Source organism: Malaclemys terrapin, chromosome 2, assembly GCF_027887155.1.
Source record: "Malaclemys terrapin pileata isolate rMalTer1 chromosome 2, rMalTer1.hap1, whole genome shotgun sequence".
In the NCBI taxonomy this organism is placed as follows: domain Eukaryota; kingdom Metazoa; phylum Chordata; order Testudines; family Emydidae; genus Malaclemys; species Malaclemys terrapin.
Window position 1 is genome coordinate 284,209,192 of NC_071506.1, and position 20,313 is coordinate 284,229,504.

General features: G+C 44.7%; 1 protein-coding gene across 3 annotated transcripts in view; it reads left to right on the plus strand.

Moving 5' to 3' along the window:
• The first annotated feature begins 152 nt into the window (after nucleotides 1-152).
• DHX30 (DExH-box helicase 30) overlaps nucleotides 153-20,313 on the plus strand; it is a 40,561-nt gene continuing 20,400 nt past the window's right edge. The window contains exons 1-4 of one of the 3 annotated variants that reach the window (XM_054016821.1): nucleotides 153-179; nucleotides 4,807-4,861; nucleotides 17,485-17,615; nucleotides 18,236-18,346. In XM_054016821.1, the coding sequence (XP_053872796.1) occupies nucleotides 4,834-4,861; nucleotides 17,485-17,615; nucleotides 18,236-18,346 (270 nt within the window). In that variant the 5' untranslated portion in view covers nucleotides 153-179; nucleotides 4,807-4,833. Of the gene's footprint in view, nucleotides 180-4,806; nucleotides 4,862-9,437; nucleotides 9,457-9,717; nucleotides 9,917-17,484; nucleotides 17,616-18,235; nucleotides 18,347-20,313 lie in introns of those variants that run through there. The other 2 variants (XM_054016822.1, XM_054016823.1) reach the window with 2 other exon arrangements.

Sequence of the window (20,313 nt, forward strand, 5' to 3'; positions counted from 1 at the left end):
TGCGCGCCGGGGGCGGGAGGGGCTGCGCGCCGGGGAGCCGGTGCGTGGGGCGGGGGGAGCGGGGAGCCGGTGCGTTGTGCGGATGGGGAGGCTCGGCGCCTCCGTGCGCGGCGCTGCTGGCGGGGATGGGGCGGCCCCGTGCGCGGCGGGGAGGCGCTGAGCCTGCCGGCGAGGGCGAGGTGTGTGATGTGGGGATGGGGTGTGTTGGTTTCTCGGCGCGTCATGGGGGTGAGGGGGTAAGGGGAGGCGTGGGGGTGTCTGAGCATCGGATGGGGGGCAAGGGGAGCCGGTGGGGGGATGGGGTGGTAAGGGGATGGGGGGCAAGGGGAGCTGGGAGTGGGGGAGATGGGGACAAGGGGAGCCAATGTGAGATGTGGGGGTGTCTGAGCCTCCATATGGGGGAGCTGGGGTGATGTGGGGGGGGTGTCTGAGCCTCTGTATGGGGGGGCAAGCTGAACCGAGGTGATGGGGGGGGGGTCTGAGTCTCCATATGCGGGGGAAGGAACCAGGGTGACGTGTGTGTGTGTGTGTGTCTGAACCTCCATATAGGGGGGCAAGGGGAGCCGGAGTGGGTTTGGGTGGGGGAAGGGGAGCCTGGGTGAGATTGGGAAGTTTTTTTCAGAGATGTGGATTTTAACAGCTGAGTTCCAGAGGCAGCGGTTCACTTCTGGGAATCTCCAGAGGAGAGCCCTGGTTTGATAGAGCTGGGGAAGTTTCTCAAGCCTGGTTTCTCCTCCTTAGTGCTAACAGCAGCAGAGGGAATAAATGTTGTGGGGAATGGATGAGGTGAGAAGGTTCCAAGATGGGTATCTGGAATTGGAAGCAAAATTGGAAAACAAAGCTCCCAGATGACTCCTTTTTCCTGCAACCCCACTGGTCCTCAGCCCTGCTGTAGAGCCTAGTTCCCTGACTCCACATGCAGCCCTAGCGCTAGGCCTCTGGGCTCCCCATTGGGCCCACAGACCTGGATTCTGCAGTGGGACTGGGCTGGGTGTGCAGCAGGTGACAGGGACCTTTGGGAACTCCTACTGCCAATGCTGTCCCAAGCCACCTACCAGCATCAGTGACCCTCCACAGCCTCACTACCTTAGCAGCAGAAATCCCAGAAAGGCAGTGATGCAGAACAGAAATCTTCTCTAAAGAACCAGTGCTCCATCAGCCTCTGTGGTAGAAATTAAAAACAGTTCTTTGAGCATTGCCTGCATGGATCCTCGTTTTAGGTGAGGAGCAAGCCTTGGGAATTTTGAAATAACAATGTCTGCATGAATTCCCTGCCAGTGTCCTTGTGACCTCCCCTACACCCAATGATGTACAAAGGGATGTGACTGCAGCTTAGTTTTTTCTGACTGCTATGGGCAGTGAGCAAGAGCTCTGTGGTGTAGGTTACTTCCTTGTGCGTCCTGTTTTGGGAAAACAGCTTTTTCTATATATAAATATAGATTTATGTATAGCTAGGAATAGTTACTAGAGATGGCCAAAAATCCTAATGCTTTGTTGAGCATTGTGTTTCTGGGCTGTTCTCATGCTGTTGAGGGCCTATCTAAAAATTACTAAAGTCAAGTTTGCTGGCTTCAATCTGTGTCCCTGCTGTAATTGTATTAAGTCTGTCATCAGCTAACATATTTGGTGCCTGTTCTGCTTCAGTGTAAGCATGTCTCATTCTGCTTAGTCAGGTTCTAATGCTGGGCCTGGAAATGCTTTAGCACCCAGAGACTTGGCTTGGTCATCTTATGTTGTTGAGTCTAAATGTCCCATTGAACTGCCTGTTAGAAGTCCCACAGCCTCATGGTTCCATTCTCCCTAAACCCAGTGTCATGTCAAAAAGAGATACAATCTCCCACCACTAGCTGAGCATCAAGCCTTAACAGCAGACTTCTTGACTCTTTGAAACACTCCATCTCTCATTATCATTCTTCTCCTTCAGCGGCAAAGATGAAAAGAAGCCATGAGGCCACCATAATTGCGAGTCTTCCTTGGTGTCAGTGTCTTCAGCCATGTCTGGTGGCAGCATTGAGTGTCTTGGGATCGTCCATCTTGGTTTTGGGTGCTCTGGTATCATTGATGGCTTCTGGTTCGAGATCCTCTGTGTTCGGGATCTTGGCATTGGACACTCTGGTTCTGGTGCTGGATCTAGCTGATGAATGTTGGTTCCAGATGCCTCAATGCTGAGTACATCTATCCAGGCTGTTGCCTCTGTGCTGCTCCTGGCTACCCAGGTGCTGGGTGGCTAGATCCAGGCGTGACTGCCCCCAAAGCTTTCTGTGTCATTCAGAGGAAACGTAGCCCAATGGAGGGAATACAGGACTATGAGCTCTGGCTCTGACATTCTATGTAACCTTGAGAAAATCACTTAACCTCTCCGTCTGTGCACTTGTTTGCCTTCCATCCTTAATCTTTCTTATCTCCTTCAGACAGTCCCTTCCCCAAAGGGCTTACAATCTATTACTATGTGTTTGGCCAGTGTCTGGCATAGTGGGGGGTGCAGGCATCTCATTTGGGGATCTCTACGTGCTACTGTAATAGAAATAGTGAATAATTACTTGACATTGGTGGTGTTCGTGAATTGAGCTAATCTGTTGCTGAATCTCTCTGGATCTCTGTTCGCTGGCTCTGACATCTCCTTCCTTGGTGCTGAATAGTGAAGCATTCCCTCCTTTTCCTTTGCATGTTTCCTCTGTGCACTATCCTGGTGGACTTGGCCTTCAGAGCCAGGAACTATCAGAGTCAACCTTGCTGCCATCATTGATGAGGTCATAGATCCACTCTTGGATCTCCCGATTTCAGGATTCTTCTGCCCATCCTGATAAGGGATGAGGCCTTCTTGGTTCTCTCTGAATTCATGGTCCTCCTGGCATGAATCTCACCTATTCTATATACCAAAGGCACACTAGCCCTATTGGACTATGTAGGCTCAATTGCTTGTATTACTTACATGAGACCTCATCATGCAAGACCTTTCACTGAAGATTTAGTCTACGTGCAAGTAACTGATGTCTCAATCTTTGTCGTATTTAAAGGAATGGAAGGAAAAAGATGCCACGGATATGCCTATTCCAAGATAGCCTCATCTAAGCCCCATGCTTCTGTGACATCATTAGCAATCACTCCCTAATGACTTTAAAGTTTTCAAGAGCTGGCTATTTTGTATCATACTGGGATAATACTAGAGGTCAGTCCATTCCCACTCATAGATTGTCAAAGTAGAATAGACTCACCATCCACACTTGCCATGAATTAATAGAGATACCAATACCAGCAGACATGAAGGCATTTTGTACCAAGTCTACGATGACCATTACTCCAAGACTCAGGAATGTTCATCCCCAGAGAGACATATTAAACTGCTACCTAGAGTTCCACCCATGAATGATGTTTTGATATTCGTACTGCATTACTACCAGGACTTAGCTTGTAGGTTGGATGATCCAATTTGGAGCATCCTGGAATCCTTAGTTGAGCAAGATTCTCCACCTTATCTCTTTGGGTCTGGAGACTGCTTATTAATCACCTACAGTGGGTTTTCATGCAGGCAATGCTGAAAGAAATATGTAAATATTTTTCTATAGCAGTTGTTCTTTGAGGATGACTGCTTGGATGGATCCATACTATCTGCCATTATGTATCATTGGGCTAGGAGGGAATCCAAGCTCAACAAGAACCGCTATTGAAAATACCAAGTTCATGCCCATTGTACACTCATCAGTCACCTACAGTATGGATCCATGCAGGCAATCCCCTTGAGAGATCATGTTTGCTATAGTAATTAACCATTTTTTATGGTAAGAAGCCGAATGAGTTTGTATTTTTAATTGTTTATTTCAAAAATAGTGAAATAGACAAAGTGTCAACTTCTTATCACCAAAATCAGTAGGTCTGGCTCTGCATGCACACAGGGAGCAGATCTGTTGAGTATAAGAAAGGTGCCATTTTCACACAGTCACTTTTCAGAATAGACACGTTTTAGGCTGTTCTTGCACCACTGGAATCAATAGGATTTTTGCTATTGATTCCGGTGGGAGCCCTTTGAAAGCCTAGTAATAATAGTATCATCTGAATGGGAACACCCACAAATCTGCTTCAGATCTGTTATGAAATCTTTGTTACTCTAATTCCAAGAATGCTCTAAAAACAAACTAGTGGGCGTGGGTAATAGATGATTTCCAAAATGATGTGGTGTTGTCCTTGTGTTTCTCTTTCCCCTCTCAGATGTCATTAGTGCCACATTGAGGACAGTGCATTTTAAAATAAAATAACTAGCTTAACTTCTTAACTTGGGCAAAAAAAACCCAACTGAAACCTCAAACAAATGCAGGACTCTTCAATGTTTCTTATAACTGGAAAAATACATTAGCAGATGTATGTCAGCCTTAAGAAAAAAAACGTGTATGGGGGGGAGGAAGAGAAATAACAAGCGCAGTCTATCAATATATTGTATTTCATCTCAGTGGGACTTGCTATGGCTAAAATGTGAATGCCTAGAGATCAGTAGCACCTTTCATCCTGCAAATTTCCAAAGTCTTTACAAACTTGAACTGATATTTAGAGGGATCGCTTCCCCCACCTCTAGATCTAACATAGCAGCTATTTAACAGAGTGCAACAACTTTATTCCGTAATTTAAGACCTCAAATAATAGATATCATAGCCAAGCAGAATGCAATCATTCAAACTGGAATTTGATCAGAACCTTCAGCTGTATTCCTCACCTAAAAGATAGTTAGTATCAGAAAAGCTAGTGGAGGCTTAGACATTTCAGAGAGGAATATAAATTCTAACTTCCTGCCTCTTCACCCTCTTGCTTTCCTAGGAATCAGATCTTTTCACTTTGACAGAGATGTTCTCGCTGAATTCATGTAGAAAAGGTAAGGACTTGGTTGGTTTGGGGAACTCTCTCATCTCTCACCATTAATTTTTCTTGACTGATCAGCTATAGCACTAGATCTCTGGACAAAGACATCCAGTTCAAAAATAATTTTACCATCCTTTTCTATGCTGGATGATATGACAGGTGTGCCATACTGCCTTGCAATGTGAGTTGATACCTTATTCATTTCAGTGTTTGTGCCACCAATACATGTTTAAATGTGCTACAAAGGAAAAGGAAGGATGTGTGAGAAAATTAGTGGCCACATTGGCAGTTGTTATGTAACACATAGGGCCCGATTCTGCCTTCCTGTATCACTCTTTTTAACTGCAAGGGGAGCCTCACATCCAAGGGTAGAATTTGTCCCTACTTGTAAAAGTGTAAATGTTTCCAAACCATAATTGTTTGATATCTAGTACTTATGCAGCAGTGTAAATCACTTTTCAGCTAGGGCAGCTGTCTGAACAAGTGTTAATGTCACAAGTATCTGTGCTTACGTTAAGTAGTACAGTAAGAGAGTCATTTCAGGGGACTACAGAAGCTGGAGATGAAAAAGAACTACTATGTCATCCAGTCCATCTCCCTGACAATGCAGGGTTGTTCCCTACAGTGCGTTACTTAGTTCTTCATCCAGTTTAGTTCTAATTAGTTTGAATTTTCCCTTTTAATTTCATCCTCCTACTATTAGTTGTATCCCTTTGTACTAGTTCAATAAGTCTCTCTCCTTGGTGTTTACATAATTCAGAATGTCAATTTATCATGTCCCTTTTTGTCATCACTCAGCCAAGCTCTTTATTTAGCTCTTTTTAGTCTTCCATCATAAGTCAGTCCCTCCCGGCACTGGTCATTTTTGTTGCTTTTTCTGAATGTCCTTCAGTAACAATCTTAAAATGAGCTGCTCAGAACTGAATCCAGTATTCCTGGTCTGGTTGCACCAGAGATGTACAGCGAGGGTCTATTACCTCCCTGCTCTGGGAAGTAATGCCTCTGATTCACTGCTTTGGTGGCATAACATTTCATTAGCCATTCTTGTTTCAATGTCAAGCTAAAAATGTAGGTCATTGGAAGTCACGGATCCTATAATTTAAAAAATTAATGATATTTGACCTTTGTATTTCAGTGGAAAAACTTAAGATGCCAAGTAAAAATCTGGGCAGGATGGGAGGCTGAAGGAGAGCAGCAACTCATGAGGGCTAGTGGTTTGTCATGGCTGGACTGGGGGTAGGGACTTCATCGATTCTGTGACACTACTATTTTTTTGAGGAAAGTATTGAAGCTAGCATAGCTGGATAAGAAGCTTCTGTACAATGCTGCTGCTGCTGCCGCCATCCCTTTTGCAAAGGCTCATGTAGAGGAGAAGAAGGGTCAGCCGCGGCTCGCTGCTGTGAGTCTGAACTGGCAAGCAGCGGGCTAGTGGTATTAAACTATTAGTTAAATGCTGTTAAACGCTTTTCATTGCAAAATAAAGGATATTTTGGTTGAAATAATGTAACCTGTGACTTCTGGCATTTTTTCCATAAATTGATTCTTGCCATTTTTCTGTGACCAGACTTTAACTTATTATCTAATTTACCGTGACAAACCACTAGCCCTACTACTTGTATCTAATTTGCTGAACACTCTCACCCTTTTATTTTTTTCTGCATCACTGTTTCTTCCTCCCATTGAATGTGTGTTTTCCATAGTCTTCCCCAAGATGTACAGCTACGTTTTTTCCATTGTTGTATTCTCCACCGATGGTTCTCGTCTCTTTATTTCTGCATTCACTGGTATGCATAACTGAAAACAACTTAGTATAATCTGCAAAAAGAACAGGAGTACTTGTGGCACCTTAGAGACTAACACATTTATTAGAGCATAAACTTTCGTGGACTACAGCCCACTTCTTCGGATGCATATCAAGATGCATATGAAGAAGTGGGCTGTAGTCCACGAAAGCTTATGCTCTAATAAATTTGTTAGTCTCTAAGGTGCCACAAGTACTCCTGTTCTTTTTGCGGATACAGACTAACACGGCTGCTACTCTGAAACTTAGTATAATCTGTGATTTTCCTTAATGCAGCGGTTCTCAACCAGAGGTCCGAGGCCCCCTGGAGGGCTGCATGCAGGTTTTAGGGAGGCCACCAAGCAGGGCCAGCATTAGACTCGCTGGAGCCCAGGACAGAAGGCCAGAGCCCTGCTCTGTGGAGTTGAAGCCTGAGCCCTGCCACCCGGGCTGAAGTCTGAGCATTATAGCTTCGTGGCGGCCCCTGTGGCATGGGGCTCCAGGCAATTGCCATCCAGGCAAAATACCCCCTAACGCCAGCCCTGGTTTTTATATGCAGAAAATCAGTTATTGTGGCACAGGTGGGCTGTGGAGGGGGGGGCTCAGAAAGAAAAAGGTTGAGAACCCCTGCTTTAATGGACATCTTACTCCTTCAAGATCACACTGAAGATGTTAAATAAATAAATAAACTGGATACATTGGCATTTAACATTAATCCCCTCTACACACACACTTTTTTTATTTCCCCCAGAAGTTTTATTTCCAATTAACGATTTATATCTAAACCAATTTGAAATAATTTTTCAAGATAGAGTTCCTGGGGTTTAGTATCAAATCATTTGCATCTACTGAATTTCCTTAATTTGGGCAACTTGTCTGGCAAGATTTGTTCTGTAGGAACCAATGCCATGTATTGCTTATGGTTGTCATCCTCTAGTCCTACTTTTCTCAATATTTGTTTAATTATTATATTGGGGATAGACTTATGGGATAATAAACTGCCAAGATCATTTCAATTTTCTTTTTTGAAATTCTGTACTGCATTTTTTTCCAGTGCCTCTCTGGTTGTCTGATTTTTCAGAAATATTTGTCATTGGTACAGTAAGTACCAATTTGCTTAATACCCTAAGATGCACATCCTCTGAGACAAGTGATTTAGCGTGTGTTCAGATCTTCCAAGTACACCTTTATCTGTTCTTTGTTAAATGTCTTTTATATGGGATTTTCCCAACTTAACTGTTTAGACATCTTTTAAAAATCTGCCCTCTGCATGAAAAATGTAAAAGTTAAATTTCTTATTTTATCTCCCTCCTGATATTATTTTTTTTCTCTCCTGATATTTGTTGAAAGCCTTATTCCTCTTAATGATTTTTTATACATTTTAACCAATGTAAAATCTTGGTTTACAAACAAAGTATTACTGATTAATAAATGACATTTAAACTAACAAATAAATAGATCTCACTACTGTAAAGAGGCACTCTCAATTTAATTGTAGCCCAAAGTGCATACGTTATAAATAGACTTAATAAAAGTTAAGGTGTATATAAATCTTTTAACCATTTTAAAAAAGAATTCTGATGGAGAGTGGGAAGATTAAAGCATCCCTTCAGTGGTAGGGTAGTTGGCATCCATGTGTTACAGTATTAAGAACTTTATGCTCAAAACATTTAATTGTTAAAACTGACCAAATTTAATTTTTTTCAAGGTGAGAAAAATGCAAACAGTGAACAATATAAATAAGTATTTTTTTAATTCTCAAATGTTAGTATCTAAAGTGTTATTGCAACTGAGACACTGCAAATTGAAGTATGGTCAGTATGTATCTTTTTTTTTTAAATTACTTTCAGGTACTAAACCTGCTCCTGAACTTTCCCTGCTAATTGGTATAGTTCTTGAAGTCAGATCTTCCTGTTTGCTTGCTTGCTTTTTTGTTTGTTTGGTTGTTGTTTTTTAAATGTGGTCTCATAACTATGTGAAAAATCTGAAAACAAAGGGGAGAATATGACTCAGCTATGTTGGCGAAATGGTGAAAATATACACAAGGTGTTAGCAAATGCATTTTTGTCTTCTACTCTTCAAATTTGTAATAGTTTAAAAAAAAATCAGAAGTGATATTTTTTAAGTTGGTGGTGCCCCTTTAACATATTTAAAAGAGCAGGGGAGTAGAAGTCGGAATATCTGGATACCATTCGCAGCACTGCACTATCTTGTTCTGGTTTGAGCAAGTGAATCATAAACATCTCTGTGGTCAGTTTCCTCGTTGGTAAAAATTGTGTAATGCTAACCTTTAAGGGGTTGTTGTGAGGCTCAGAAAGTGCTTTGAGGTCCTCACCTCAAAAGCTATAATATCTTACATGTATAAATAGGCTTAATTTCTCTTATGTTGCTTCTGGCTGATATGCATGTGAGCCAGAGAGAAAACAAAGAGTAGATTTTCTACCTAAGGGCACTCAAGGGGGAGCAGCAGGCTAAATGATATTTATACAATGTCGGATGTAAATATGACTATACTTTACAAATAAAAAGGGGTGGGGGGGGAAAGGTACTACTATTGAAATTACTGGCATACCTGCCGTGGAGCTTGGAGTTCTTTGTTTAACCTCAGAACAGGTATGGGCAGGACCAGTGCACACTTGCCCCATTCTGCCCTTTCCCTCAACTTTGACGTGGAGAGAGTCCCTGTACCAGGGAGAGGGATCCCTTGCTTTCTAGCCCTATTTACTTCTCGGCCTTTGCAATGCAGCTTCCCACTGGGGAGTGGGTAGGGGATGAGTGGACAGTATCAATTGCAGGAAGGCCCCAGAACCACCGTTGAATGTGAATGGGTAAGTTACTGTAAAACAGGGGCGGCGGAGCCTGGAGGAGCGAAAGGGGGTGCCCGGCAAGGGGGGAGGCTGTTCACCAGAGGGCAAGGGTGTGGAGGCAGGACCGCTCCCAGCAGCTCCTGTGCTCAAGCTCCTCCTTGTCTGCAATGCTCCGGTCTTCTCGCTAGGGGCCGCTGCGTTCAGGTGGTCCCTCCTTGCGCAGGCCGCGCCCCCGTCGTTGTCTCTGCCCGGCCTGAAACCGGTAGTGGGTAGTCTTGCAAGATGGCGGCGCCCAGGCGGCTCCTGCTGGCGCTGGTGAGTGGCGCTTCCGGGCCGCGGCGCTACCGCCGGGCGGGGCTGGTGGAAGCGGGCGGCGCCACGCGGAGCCTGTGCGCGGGCGGCCCCCTGAGCGAGGCCGAGCGCGGGGCGGAACAGGAGCCGGGAGCGGACGGAGCGGGAGAAGCCGGCGCCATGGTGAAGGGTGAGCGCCCGCCGCGTGGGCCGGCGGATCTTCCCCTGAGGCGGGGGCGGGAGGGCGACAAAGGCAGCGGCCCCGCTTCCGCCATGGGGAGGGGCAGCAGATTCTGCCCCCCAGGGAATGGGGGGGGGGAGCAGCGAGACCCCCTCTCCCCGGCATAGAATCGTAGAAGATCAGGGTTGGAGGGGACCTCAGGAGGTCATCTAGTCCCACCCCCTGCTCAGAGCAGGGCCAACCCCAGCTAGATTATCCCCGCCAGGGCTTTGTCAAGCCGGGGGCCGTGTGCGAGTGCAGCACATCCCTCCTCCCTGAGCTCGCCGGCCGGCCGGCTTCTTTCTAACTTGAGGGCGGGTAGGCCCAGGCGCCGGGCCCCGCACTGGCGAGGGAGTTCAGACCTCTGCCGGGAAGGGATGGGGTGGACGGGACAGGGCGCCCTCTGCGATCCGTGGGTCTCGGGGCCCGCGGGCTGGCAAACAAGCGCAGGGGGGGAACTGGTGCTTGGTGTGATCGCTGCAGAGAGACTCGTGGGGCCTGGAGTGACCCTGCAGGGCAGGGATTCCTGACTGGAATCTGGAGCAAGGGAACGAACGGGGGAGTGGGCCCTCCTGGCCTGTCCCTCGCCTACTGCTGCTTCCGCAGGGAAAGTGGCGGATGGCGGTGCTTTCTAGGGCCCCATCTCTTTTCCCATTGTGACCACCAACACGGGTATGAAACTGCAGGTGCTGATCAAGGAGGAGTCCTGGGCCTGGCTACTTGGATAACTGTGGAGCACTTGGGATGGTGGTGGTGGTTCCTGAAGCCTGTCTTTAATAAAGATTGGGATGGTTCTGGGCTTCCTGAATGTGAATCTCTCAGTGTTATGAACATTCATTCTGTTCTCTGCCTCAGATTTACAAATAGGGTGGATTGGATGCTCAGGAGAGTGATGAAAGGCTCCATATCCTTTTACCTCAAGGTCACTTGTTTGAATCTGGTCCAGACTGGCCATGACTGAAAGCCTTTGCATCTCTCAGCCTTCTGGTTTAACCTATGTGAAATGAAAATATCCTAATAAATGATTCTCTCTTTGGCATCTGCTGAGGGGTTATCAACTGAACAGGCTGTGGAGAGGAAACGTCCTCTCCTATCTGTATAGAGAGCTAGGACAGTGTGTAGGTAGATTTCCCTGCCACTGCCCATACTGTCCCTGTTTTGTGGGCAGAAGACTTCAGTCTGTAGTGCTGGCAGGCTGGCACCTTTGACTAGCTAATGTCTCTGTCCAAACCAAATGAAATGTAAAAAGTAAGCTGGATGTTAAAAATTCCTGTTTACCATAAATTCCTATGTGTAACAACTTCCATAAATTACATATGGGAAACTGTTTGTTAGAGCCTGCTAGGGATTCCTCTCTGAATATCATCCTTCAGTGTGTAGCAGATGCTCACTTGAGTTACAATTTGTTTCCCTCTTAATGTCCTTATCCCATTCAGGGCTGACTTAATTGTGCACTTAAAATCTCACACATTTTAAAAAAGCCTTTACACCTTTCAATTATCTAGTTAAAATCTCGCATACCCTTTTAAAAAAGGTTGTGTGTCTTTCAAGGATGTTTGCAAATATAGTAATAAGCCACGACAGCCATGATATTAAGCTACTAGTGCACAGATACTTTGTGAGGTATAATGCCAAAGGCTGAGAGCCTTCATCTCCCCAAGAAGTGTCCTGGAAGGCTTATTGCTGTCATATGATGGTTTACGTGTACATTCAGGTTTTTTTAAATATAGTGTGTGTTTTGGTTGGGCTTATGTCTGTGAGCTTCCACTATGGAAATTAGTTCCTACTAAAAGGATAAGAGAAAATAGTAGGAAAAAAGTTATATAAATACACCTCTACCCCGATATAACGCTGTCCTCGGGAGCCAAAAAATCTTACCGGGTTATAGGTGAAAGTGTGTTATATCGAACTTGCTTTGATCTGCCAGAGTGCGGCAGCGCCTCCTCCTCCCCCTCCCCCCCCAGCACTGCTTTACCACATTATATCCGAATTCGTGTTATATTGGGTCACGTTATATCGGGGTAGAGGTGTACCTCTATCTCAAATATTTTCATTTTTTTAACCCTTGTTTGTCTCTAATTGGTCACTTACTTCCCTTTCCCCTCAAAAGCCCCACTATCCTTTTGGTAGCAGTTTATGACCTAACAGCTTTCAGTTCTTGGATATAAAGTGGCCTGTTGAACAGCTACCAATTTAACCTGTTTTCCAGTGAAAATGTTAGAACTGAAACAATCCCACCCCACCCCCACCCCAAACTGCTTCTGAAAGGGCAGTTTGACACACAGGGAGAGGAGACATTGTAAACTCATTTTTTCTCCTTTAGCACCCCATTTCCCTCCAGACAACTACTACCTTCTTCATCCATCCCCAGATGCCCTGTCTTCGTGCTTCCCTTAATTTTTCCCCAATGCCCATTTAACACAATAAGTATTGCAGTCTTTTTGTGTTTCAGTGAGATCTTGGCTGTACACTGTTGGGAGCTGGCCTACTTTGTGACATCAAAAAGCCCAACCAGCCAACCAGAATGCTGCTTGGGTGTTACAGGCAGACTTTGACAGTGATAACAGTGATTCAGATAAAGCTGGGGCAGATTGCTGGAGTCTCTTCTTCCTCATTGCCTTCTATTGAGTTCTCCAGTGGTTGATGTGGTTTCAGGATGCTCACTGAAAGAATAAAAGGTCTGCCTCATTCAACATGTAAGTGTCTTTAAGGGGCTCCCTGAAAGCCTGAGCTCCATCTCTGTGACTATTACTTGAGCCCATAGGGAGCATGAAAGTCACTTTGAGGTATTGCTTATGGAGGCTGGTCCCAAGCCTTCCACTGTCAGGTTGGTGTCTTCAGGCTCAATTTATCCAGGTACCTTGGCACTATCATCTGGTGAAACCACTACAGATATTGAAAATGCATCTCTGATCTGAGGTGTTTTCTGGGTCTGTTACTGAAATCCATATGAATTTTGTTTTGCAACAATAAGGAATCTTTTCCTTCCTCTCTGCAGCTACACAGATTTGCCTCACTAGTTGTCATTTGTGGTTCTCCAATTTGAGATGATCTACCCTAGTTCTAAGGATTATTGCTGTCATACTTAGATTGTAAGCACTTTAGGGCAGGGACTGCACGGTCTTTTATTTGTATTGTGCCTATCCTACTGGGTGATGCTGTATTGTAAATATTTGTAGTGGAGTCCAACCTGAGAACTCTGGTGTGTAGTCCTGTAGCAAGAAAGGTCCTACTGTAATTATCTACATGAGTGGGTGTTGGCGGGCCACAAGCTTTTCATCCTTGCACATGTCTGATGCTTTGGAGGCATTCTCCATCAGGTTTCCTTAATTTTTATGGACCTTGGTCTTCCTCCATATCTCTGTTGCTCATTTCCAGCCTCTTTCTGAGGAAGAGGATATGGAGGAAGGTATGAACAGTCAAGATCAACCTAACAGTCTTTTGTTATTCCCCACATAAGAATGTAGGCCATTCAGTCTCACCACTTAACAATTTTTGGCATTTCCTGGATTTGCTGGGGCTGATAGAGTCTTAGGTTCTATGGATGGGATTTTCAAAAGCACTTGATGTTGGCCTTACTCTGCTCCCATTGAAGTCAGTGGTAAAATTCCCACTGTCTTCTAGAGTTAGGCCAGTGCTGAGTGCTTTTTACAACCCACCTTGACTTGTCTACTGTCCAAGAAGGGAAGACTTTCTCTCTCTCTGTACAGATGTGGCCTGCTAGGGACTAAAGACTAAAACCAGCATCCGTTTAATCCATCTTGGGGATACCAGGTACCAACTCTCTCAACCGGGTTTTGACTACCTTTTAGCCTATCTGCAATCAGGGCCTCTAGTCTTGACAGTCACAGAGACTGTAGTGGTAGGTGACATCCGCTACATGGTCCCACTGCAGCAGTTAGCCAGCTGCAATCACAGAAAACCTTCCTAACTGCTACAGAACTGCTTTAAAATCACTGATGGGTCCATGACTGGAAATGTGGTGCACATGGCTTGAAATACTTGATGAGGATGTCAAAATGCACAGTGATGTTGCTGAACGCCTTCCTGGAGGCACGGCGAAAGATTGGTCGACCTGGAAATGTTTAAATCACCTCTGAACAAGAGTTGGCAAGTCAAAAGTCAATATGCAGAAGTGGGGCTGTTCCAACAACCCAGACACATGACTGCATCAAAACACAAATCGTGGGATATCTGTTGGTCTGCTGGCTCCTGGAGGAACTGTGCACCATGGAAGATCTCACCAAGGCTACAGACTGGGCCCAACACTGGAAAAGTTTGACTGTAGTGGAAGGACAAGGTAAGAAGTCTCAGAGAGATAAGTCATCCTGCTTTTGGATGAAGGTGCCAAGAAATTCAGTCTGCCAAGGAGGAAACCACACTTACTGCAGCTTGGAAATTCAGGTTTGCATCTTCAAATACTTCTGGTGATGCATGTCTTCTCATCTGACAACTGCAACTGATTAGGCCATTTCAGTTCTGGAACTGAGGATGTAAAATGATTATTGGGGTGACTCCTTGGGCGCTGCACATTCTGTAACAATGTCAGTAGCAATGAGGCATACATTGTTGCTCAGCTGACAATTCAGATCTTGAGCTACAAGCTGAAATGGAGGATTTTGCCATTTGGAGGAACCATTCTCCTTTGCTCCCAGATGGATTAAACACTGAAGTTGACTACAGATCCATCTCAAAATCCTTGGTGTCATTATACAAAACATCTGTTCTTCGTAGATACTAAAATGTCTGTTCTTCATAGATACCTGTGACAAGGTCCTCCTCAGCTTTTGTCTGCTCCTTATCACAGATTTCCTCAGAAGCAGTCCTGTTTCTCAAAGCAGAGGCAATCAGAGACCAAAAATACATGCTCTTGTTAATTATCAGAGGGGTACCGTTAGTCTGAATCTGTAAAAAGCAACAGAGGGTCCTGTGGCACCTTTAAGACTAACAGAAAACTTTTTGTTAGTCTTAAAGGTGCCACAGGACCCTATGTTGCTCTTGTTAATGGCAGTGCATGTAACTCATCATCATCTACAAAGTGGGTTTAGTGGGGGTGATTGTGAATTGTATTGAGTGAAGTAGCCTTCTTTCTGCTCGAAGTGAGAGAGGAGGATCTTTTAGAAATATCAGGGAGAGGGGTTTATTCACGTTAGTTTTTCCTAAGAAAAGGCACCATTGCAAATTGTAGCTAACAAAATTGAACAAGTACATCAGACAGTGATGTTAGCTTTCATTATCCCTTCCCTAATTATACAAGATCAGTTTGAGGCATCCTTTTAGGTTGAGACCATTTTCTCTTTCTCTCTCTTCCCCCCCAACCCCTGCCCAATCCCCCCCAAAATAAGAGATTAAGAGTACAGAGTACTCTGTATGTAGTTCTCTATGGTTCCAGGGGCCTTGACCAGGTAAGTGCCTGGCAGAAGTGGTAGCCCATGTAAAACATAGAGGAATCCAAGTCTCTCCTTGCCTGGATTCTGAAAGCACAGCTCTACAAGAACCCAGTTGACTCTACAGACAGCGAGGGCACATTTCCTGTCTCTGGGCAGCAGGATAAGCCTAGAAAATTAGAAGGAGTCACAGGGATTGTTCTGGACTCTAGATCAGCATCTTTCTATTAGCCTGGATTCTGTCCTCTGGCAATGGGAGGTCGGTGGTCTCCAAAAGCCTTTCCATGTAATATAATTTTTGTGGCTTCTTATACCTGTATGATACTATTTGCCAGGCTCTACACGAAAGTCCTGCAGAGTTGGTTAAGGATAGTATATCTGCCACAGTACAACATAGTCTGTCAGTGATCTCCCAGAAGATCCAGGAGACAGTCTCTGTGGTGAACAATGTTCAGATATGCCTGTAAATGATACTGTCTGGTCACTTCAGAGGCAACTCCTTCAATAAATATTTCTGCCTGAAGAGAAAATGCCTTTATCTATACTTCAGAGGTAGCAGCGAATCAATTTCTTGACAGATGCTGTCCTCTTGGCTTGGAGTCAGGAGTTCCCATGTGTCTTCCCTCTATATCTCTGCTACCAAGAGCTCTCAGCAAAACTAAACAGCACAGAGTGTGAGTGAGATTAATAGCTTTGACTAGAACAGATCACTTCTTGTTCACACATCTCCGAGGCTTTGTGTTGGTAGCTGAACAGCTGATTCTTTCTCTCGTTATCTGAAATCCCTGACTTTTAGCAACCAGGATTGTAATGTATTGATGAAATCTGACTGACCAGAGGAAATTCAGCAAATCTTTCTGGAGAGTTGTAAACCTTCCATGAAAGAGGCCTATGCCTTAAAGGTGACTTGCAAAGGTTCATTAAGGGGCCTCTAGAATAACTGGGGAATGTTTCTGTTACTGAAATCGGCTAAACGGCTACGTTTGTGCTGCATGAACATATGACACATTACTCATCTTAGCAGTTGGGACATATGCTCAGCTTGGTAAGCAGCTCTGCAATCTTTAACCAGTTCTCCTCAGACCCACCTCCTTAGTTGCTGTTAGTGCAAGTTAATCTTGCAAAAGTGGAGGTCTGTGCTGACAAACTCCAAGGAGAGGTCCCATACCAGTAACTGGTTCTCTGAGCAGATTCAGTTTAGATCCCCACTTCCCTTTCCCTCTTCTTTGAGTCCTGCTGCTAAACTTAAATTAAGTGGACAGCAGCTGTGGGTGAGTTAGGGAGCCACAGTTCCTTAAATAACCTCCCACCATGTATCTAGAGCCCACAGTGCATTTCTTCAAGGCACTGCTTTCTAGAGGCCATTGACTTGGCATTGAGGGGGTATGTGTATCCCAAGTATTTGGGTTTGTACTAACAATCTGTTCAAAATGCAGTTATTGCTCAATAACCTTTTTGCCATTTTACAATTGATGTAAATTGTAAAACTCGGTTGGAGTTTTTTTGAGTTGGGGTGCCAGGGGGGTTGCCTTTGTCTCAAGTCAATTTAAAACAATTAGTTTCACTTATTTCATTTCATTTTCTAGCTTCAGGGGCTAGCCCAGTGCCGCACTGTTTAGGTTCTGAACACTTCAAGGGAATGTTTGCATCCAAAGAAATGGATTTCAATTAGATTTTTTTTATCGTGGAAATGTTTTCATTCATCTCAAAGTTTATAAAACTTGTTTGTACAACATAAAGTGTTTCTAGATTGGTCTTCATGGTGTGTCCTTGAGTCACGAAACCAACAGTTCCAACCATGAGGCAATCTGAGTAGAATATTTTCAGGTTTTTTGAAAGTGGAATAAGTAAACATAGCTGCCTGACTTCTCCTGAAATCCAGACCAGAATAGCTGTTGGTGTGTTGGTAATGGAGTGTCCTCCAATGCTGAGAGCCCAGGGGATTTCAGGGTTTCTGGATTCTGTTCCACCGACACATTGCAAAACCATGGGCAAAGCGCTTTCTGCCTCCAGTTACCCATCTGTAAAACAGGGATAATATTAGACCTTACAGCACTTCAGTGGGATAAGAGTTTATAACATGCTTTAGCTCCTTTAAACAGGACTATACACGTATTAAAATGGCATTCACTTTTTCCATTGTTCTTTCAGATTCCAGAGACTTGTTGAAAGAATTTCCACAGCCGAAAAACTTGCTCAACAGTGTGATTGGAAGAGCCCTGGGGATCTCTCATGCAAGAGACAAACTGGTGTATATCCACACTAACGGGCCAAGAAAAAAGGTAATTCCATTATTAACCTCTGGCTGTGGGAGGAGTGCTTGTACATGTAGGTGGCAAAGGGCCAGGAATACTCAGAGTTGTAAGTGATTTTTAATATACACGTCTGAAGCACTGTTGCAATTCTGAATGGTTTATTGCACAGTAGTATGTGTTTCAAATATACTCCCCCTTCCGTCTGGTTCTTCATCTCAGCACATTTAATATGCATGTAAAAACCCAATCTCCATCTCTAACCCACCCTGTTTGTGGAAGGATGATTATTTGACATAACTAGTTTGCTGTAGTTGGCTTCTTTCAGCAGGGAGGCAGCATGTGCATAGGGCAGTGTGCTAGGAGTCAGACCTGAGTTCTAATCTTAGTTTTGCCACTGACCTACTATGTGATTGCGGGCAAGTCACTTCGCTTCTCTGGGCTTCAGCTGTCACATCTGTAAAAAGAGGCTAAATGAAAAGCCCTTTGAGATCCTCTACTGAAAAGTACTAGCTGAAAATAAGTGCTGCTTAGTGACATTTATTAAACCTTTCTCTTGCCTGGCATTCAGAGAGGTCACCCAAGCACTAGGAGGAGAGGGCTTGGGTTCTGCACTGTCTCTCACTTCACTGCTCTTCTCTTCTTTTCAGAAAGTCACTCTGCACATAAAATGGCCTAAGAATGTGGAAGTGGAAGGCTATGGGACCAAAAAGATCGACGCTGAGAGGCAGGCTGCAGCTGCTGCATGCCAGCTCTTCAAGGTGAGCTACTGTTCCTCTCCTCTTCTTCTTCTTCTCCCCCCCCCCCATCCCTGCCAAGAGTCAGGAAGAGGCCTCTGAACTTGCTGGCCTACCTTAATGGCTGTTTGACCTCTGGCTTATTTAAAGCTCTTTCCTCCTCCGTTTTCTCAGTTGTTTTGTCTTCTAGTCAGGAATGGAGGCAGCCCCACTGTTGGCTGGCAGTGGCTGGATGCAACTGAGCTTGCACGCCCACTTGCTCCCCTGGCCAAGCAAGTAGGCTGTCTGAATTCATTAACAGCCTTGAGTTCCTTCTCCATTATGGCCTTTGTTGTCCTCAATCTCCAACCAAAGCTCATCGCTCTTGGGAGAGATGGGTGCACCTAATGCTGTGCCTGTGTGTTCTTCACTGAGAAGCTCTCCCCTGCCTCGCTGTCGGACAATATAAAGTTCTATTGGGAGCTGTTTGGGAGGGAGCACGGTCTAGTGGCTAGAGAACCACCCTGGAAGACGGGGTTCTAGGTGCTAGTCCCAGCCCCGCAGTTGATTTTGCTGTGACCTCGAGCAAGTTGCATCACCTCTCTGTTCCTTTGTTTCCTCGTCTGTAAAACAGGGACAATACTGACCTATGTGCTATTAAGCAACCTAAATACAGGGGTGGCTGCAGCTCCCCCCAGAATTTAAATCTAATTGCTTCCAAAAATTAAAAGAACAATATGGTTGCAAAGCCAGGCACTCAAAGGTTAGGAAATGACAGAATTAAGGTTGCCTATGCAACCCTTAATTTGGCCCCTTTATGCATATGCATTATGATGCCGTCTTTAATTACATGATCACAGATTCTTTTTCCACAGGATCCCTGCCTCATTCAGTGCACAGGTTGGATGGTGCTCATTGAATGAGTAGCGATGGAATATTTTGTGTTATCATTATTGTTCAGTGTGCAGCCCTAGACCTTACTTACTGTGCAATATGAGAAGCATAGAACCTATGAAAAGCTAAAGCTTCTCAATGAAATGGTTGTAAGAATTTTTTTTGTCATGGGGAGGGAGGAAGATATATTTTACCTCAACTGTGTTCTCAGAAGCAGCTGAACCATTTTTGCTGCAATTTTTCAAAACAGTTCAGCCCAGTGCATGCATTTCGCACAGAAAATTTCAGCCTGAATGGTTAGTTTAGCAGAGCTTTACCCAACTGAAATCAAGGGTTTTATAATCGGAAGCACTGGGCAACTTTATCTAAAGGTGGTGATTCCGGTGCTATCCATAATAAATAAATAGTTTGCCATCCAAGTAAACAGATGGTACTATCTGCTTAGGGCCGAGGACTGTCTTTGTTATATGAGTATGTAATATGTGGGGCCCCAAATCAGGGATTTGGAGCTCAAGGCTCTACCACAGTACAAAATAATACTGTCCTGTCTAATAGGGGTGTTGTGAGGCTAAATGAATGAATGTTGCCAAAGCTCTTTGAAATGTCACAGTAAAGAAAAGCAAGGTGTGTGTTGTCATGGGTGTCCCTGCACCTGTATGTGGCTACATAGACTATTAGTACATCTTGCACATCTAGTACATCTTGCAATTAGTAATTACGCGAACAGCAGTTGGGAGCGCTTTGTAATTCCAGGCACGAACAAGTTTTGAAGTCTTGTACGTTACAAAACTCAGAAACACCAGCATCTGTCACTCAAAGGTAAACGTCTTACTTTCGTGAAAGAGGAGGACGTGAACAATTAACATTGTCCCTAACAAGAGCCCCAGTGGTGCGTTTGGTGGGATGTCCCAAATATTTTTGTTCTTTGAAATAAATGTGAAGTTTTTACTATGTGAATCAATATTGTCTGCTCTGGGAGAAAAAAGAGGAGTCTAGAAAAGTTAGTGGAGCCTGTGTTGTGTTGCGGGGGGGGGGGGGGGGGGGGGGGGGGGAGGGGGGGATTCAGTGTTTTAAAACACCAAACAGATCGTGTCTGCTGTATAACAAACCATGCACTG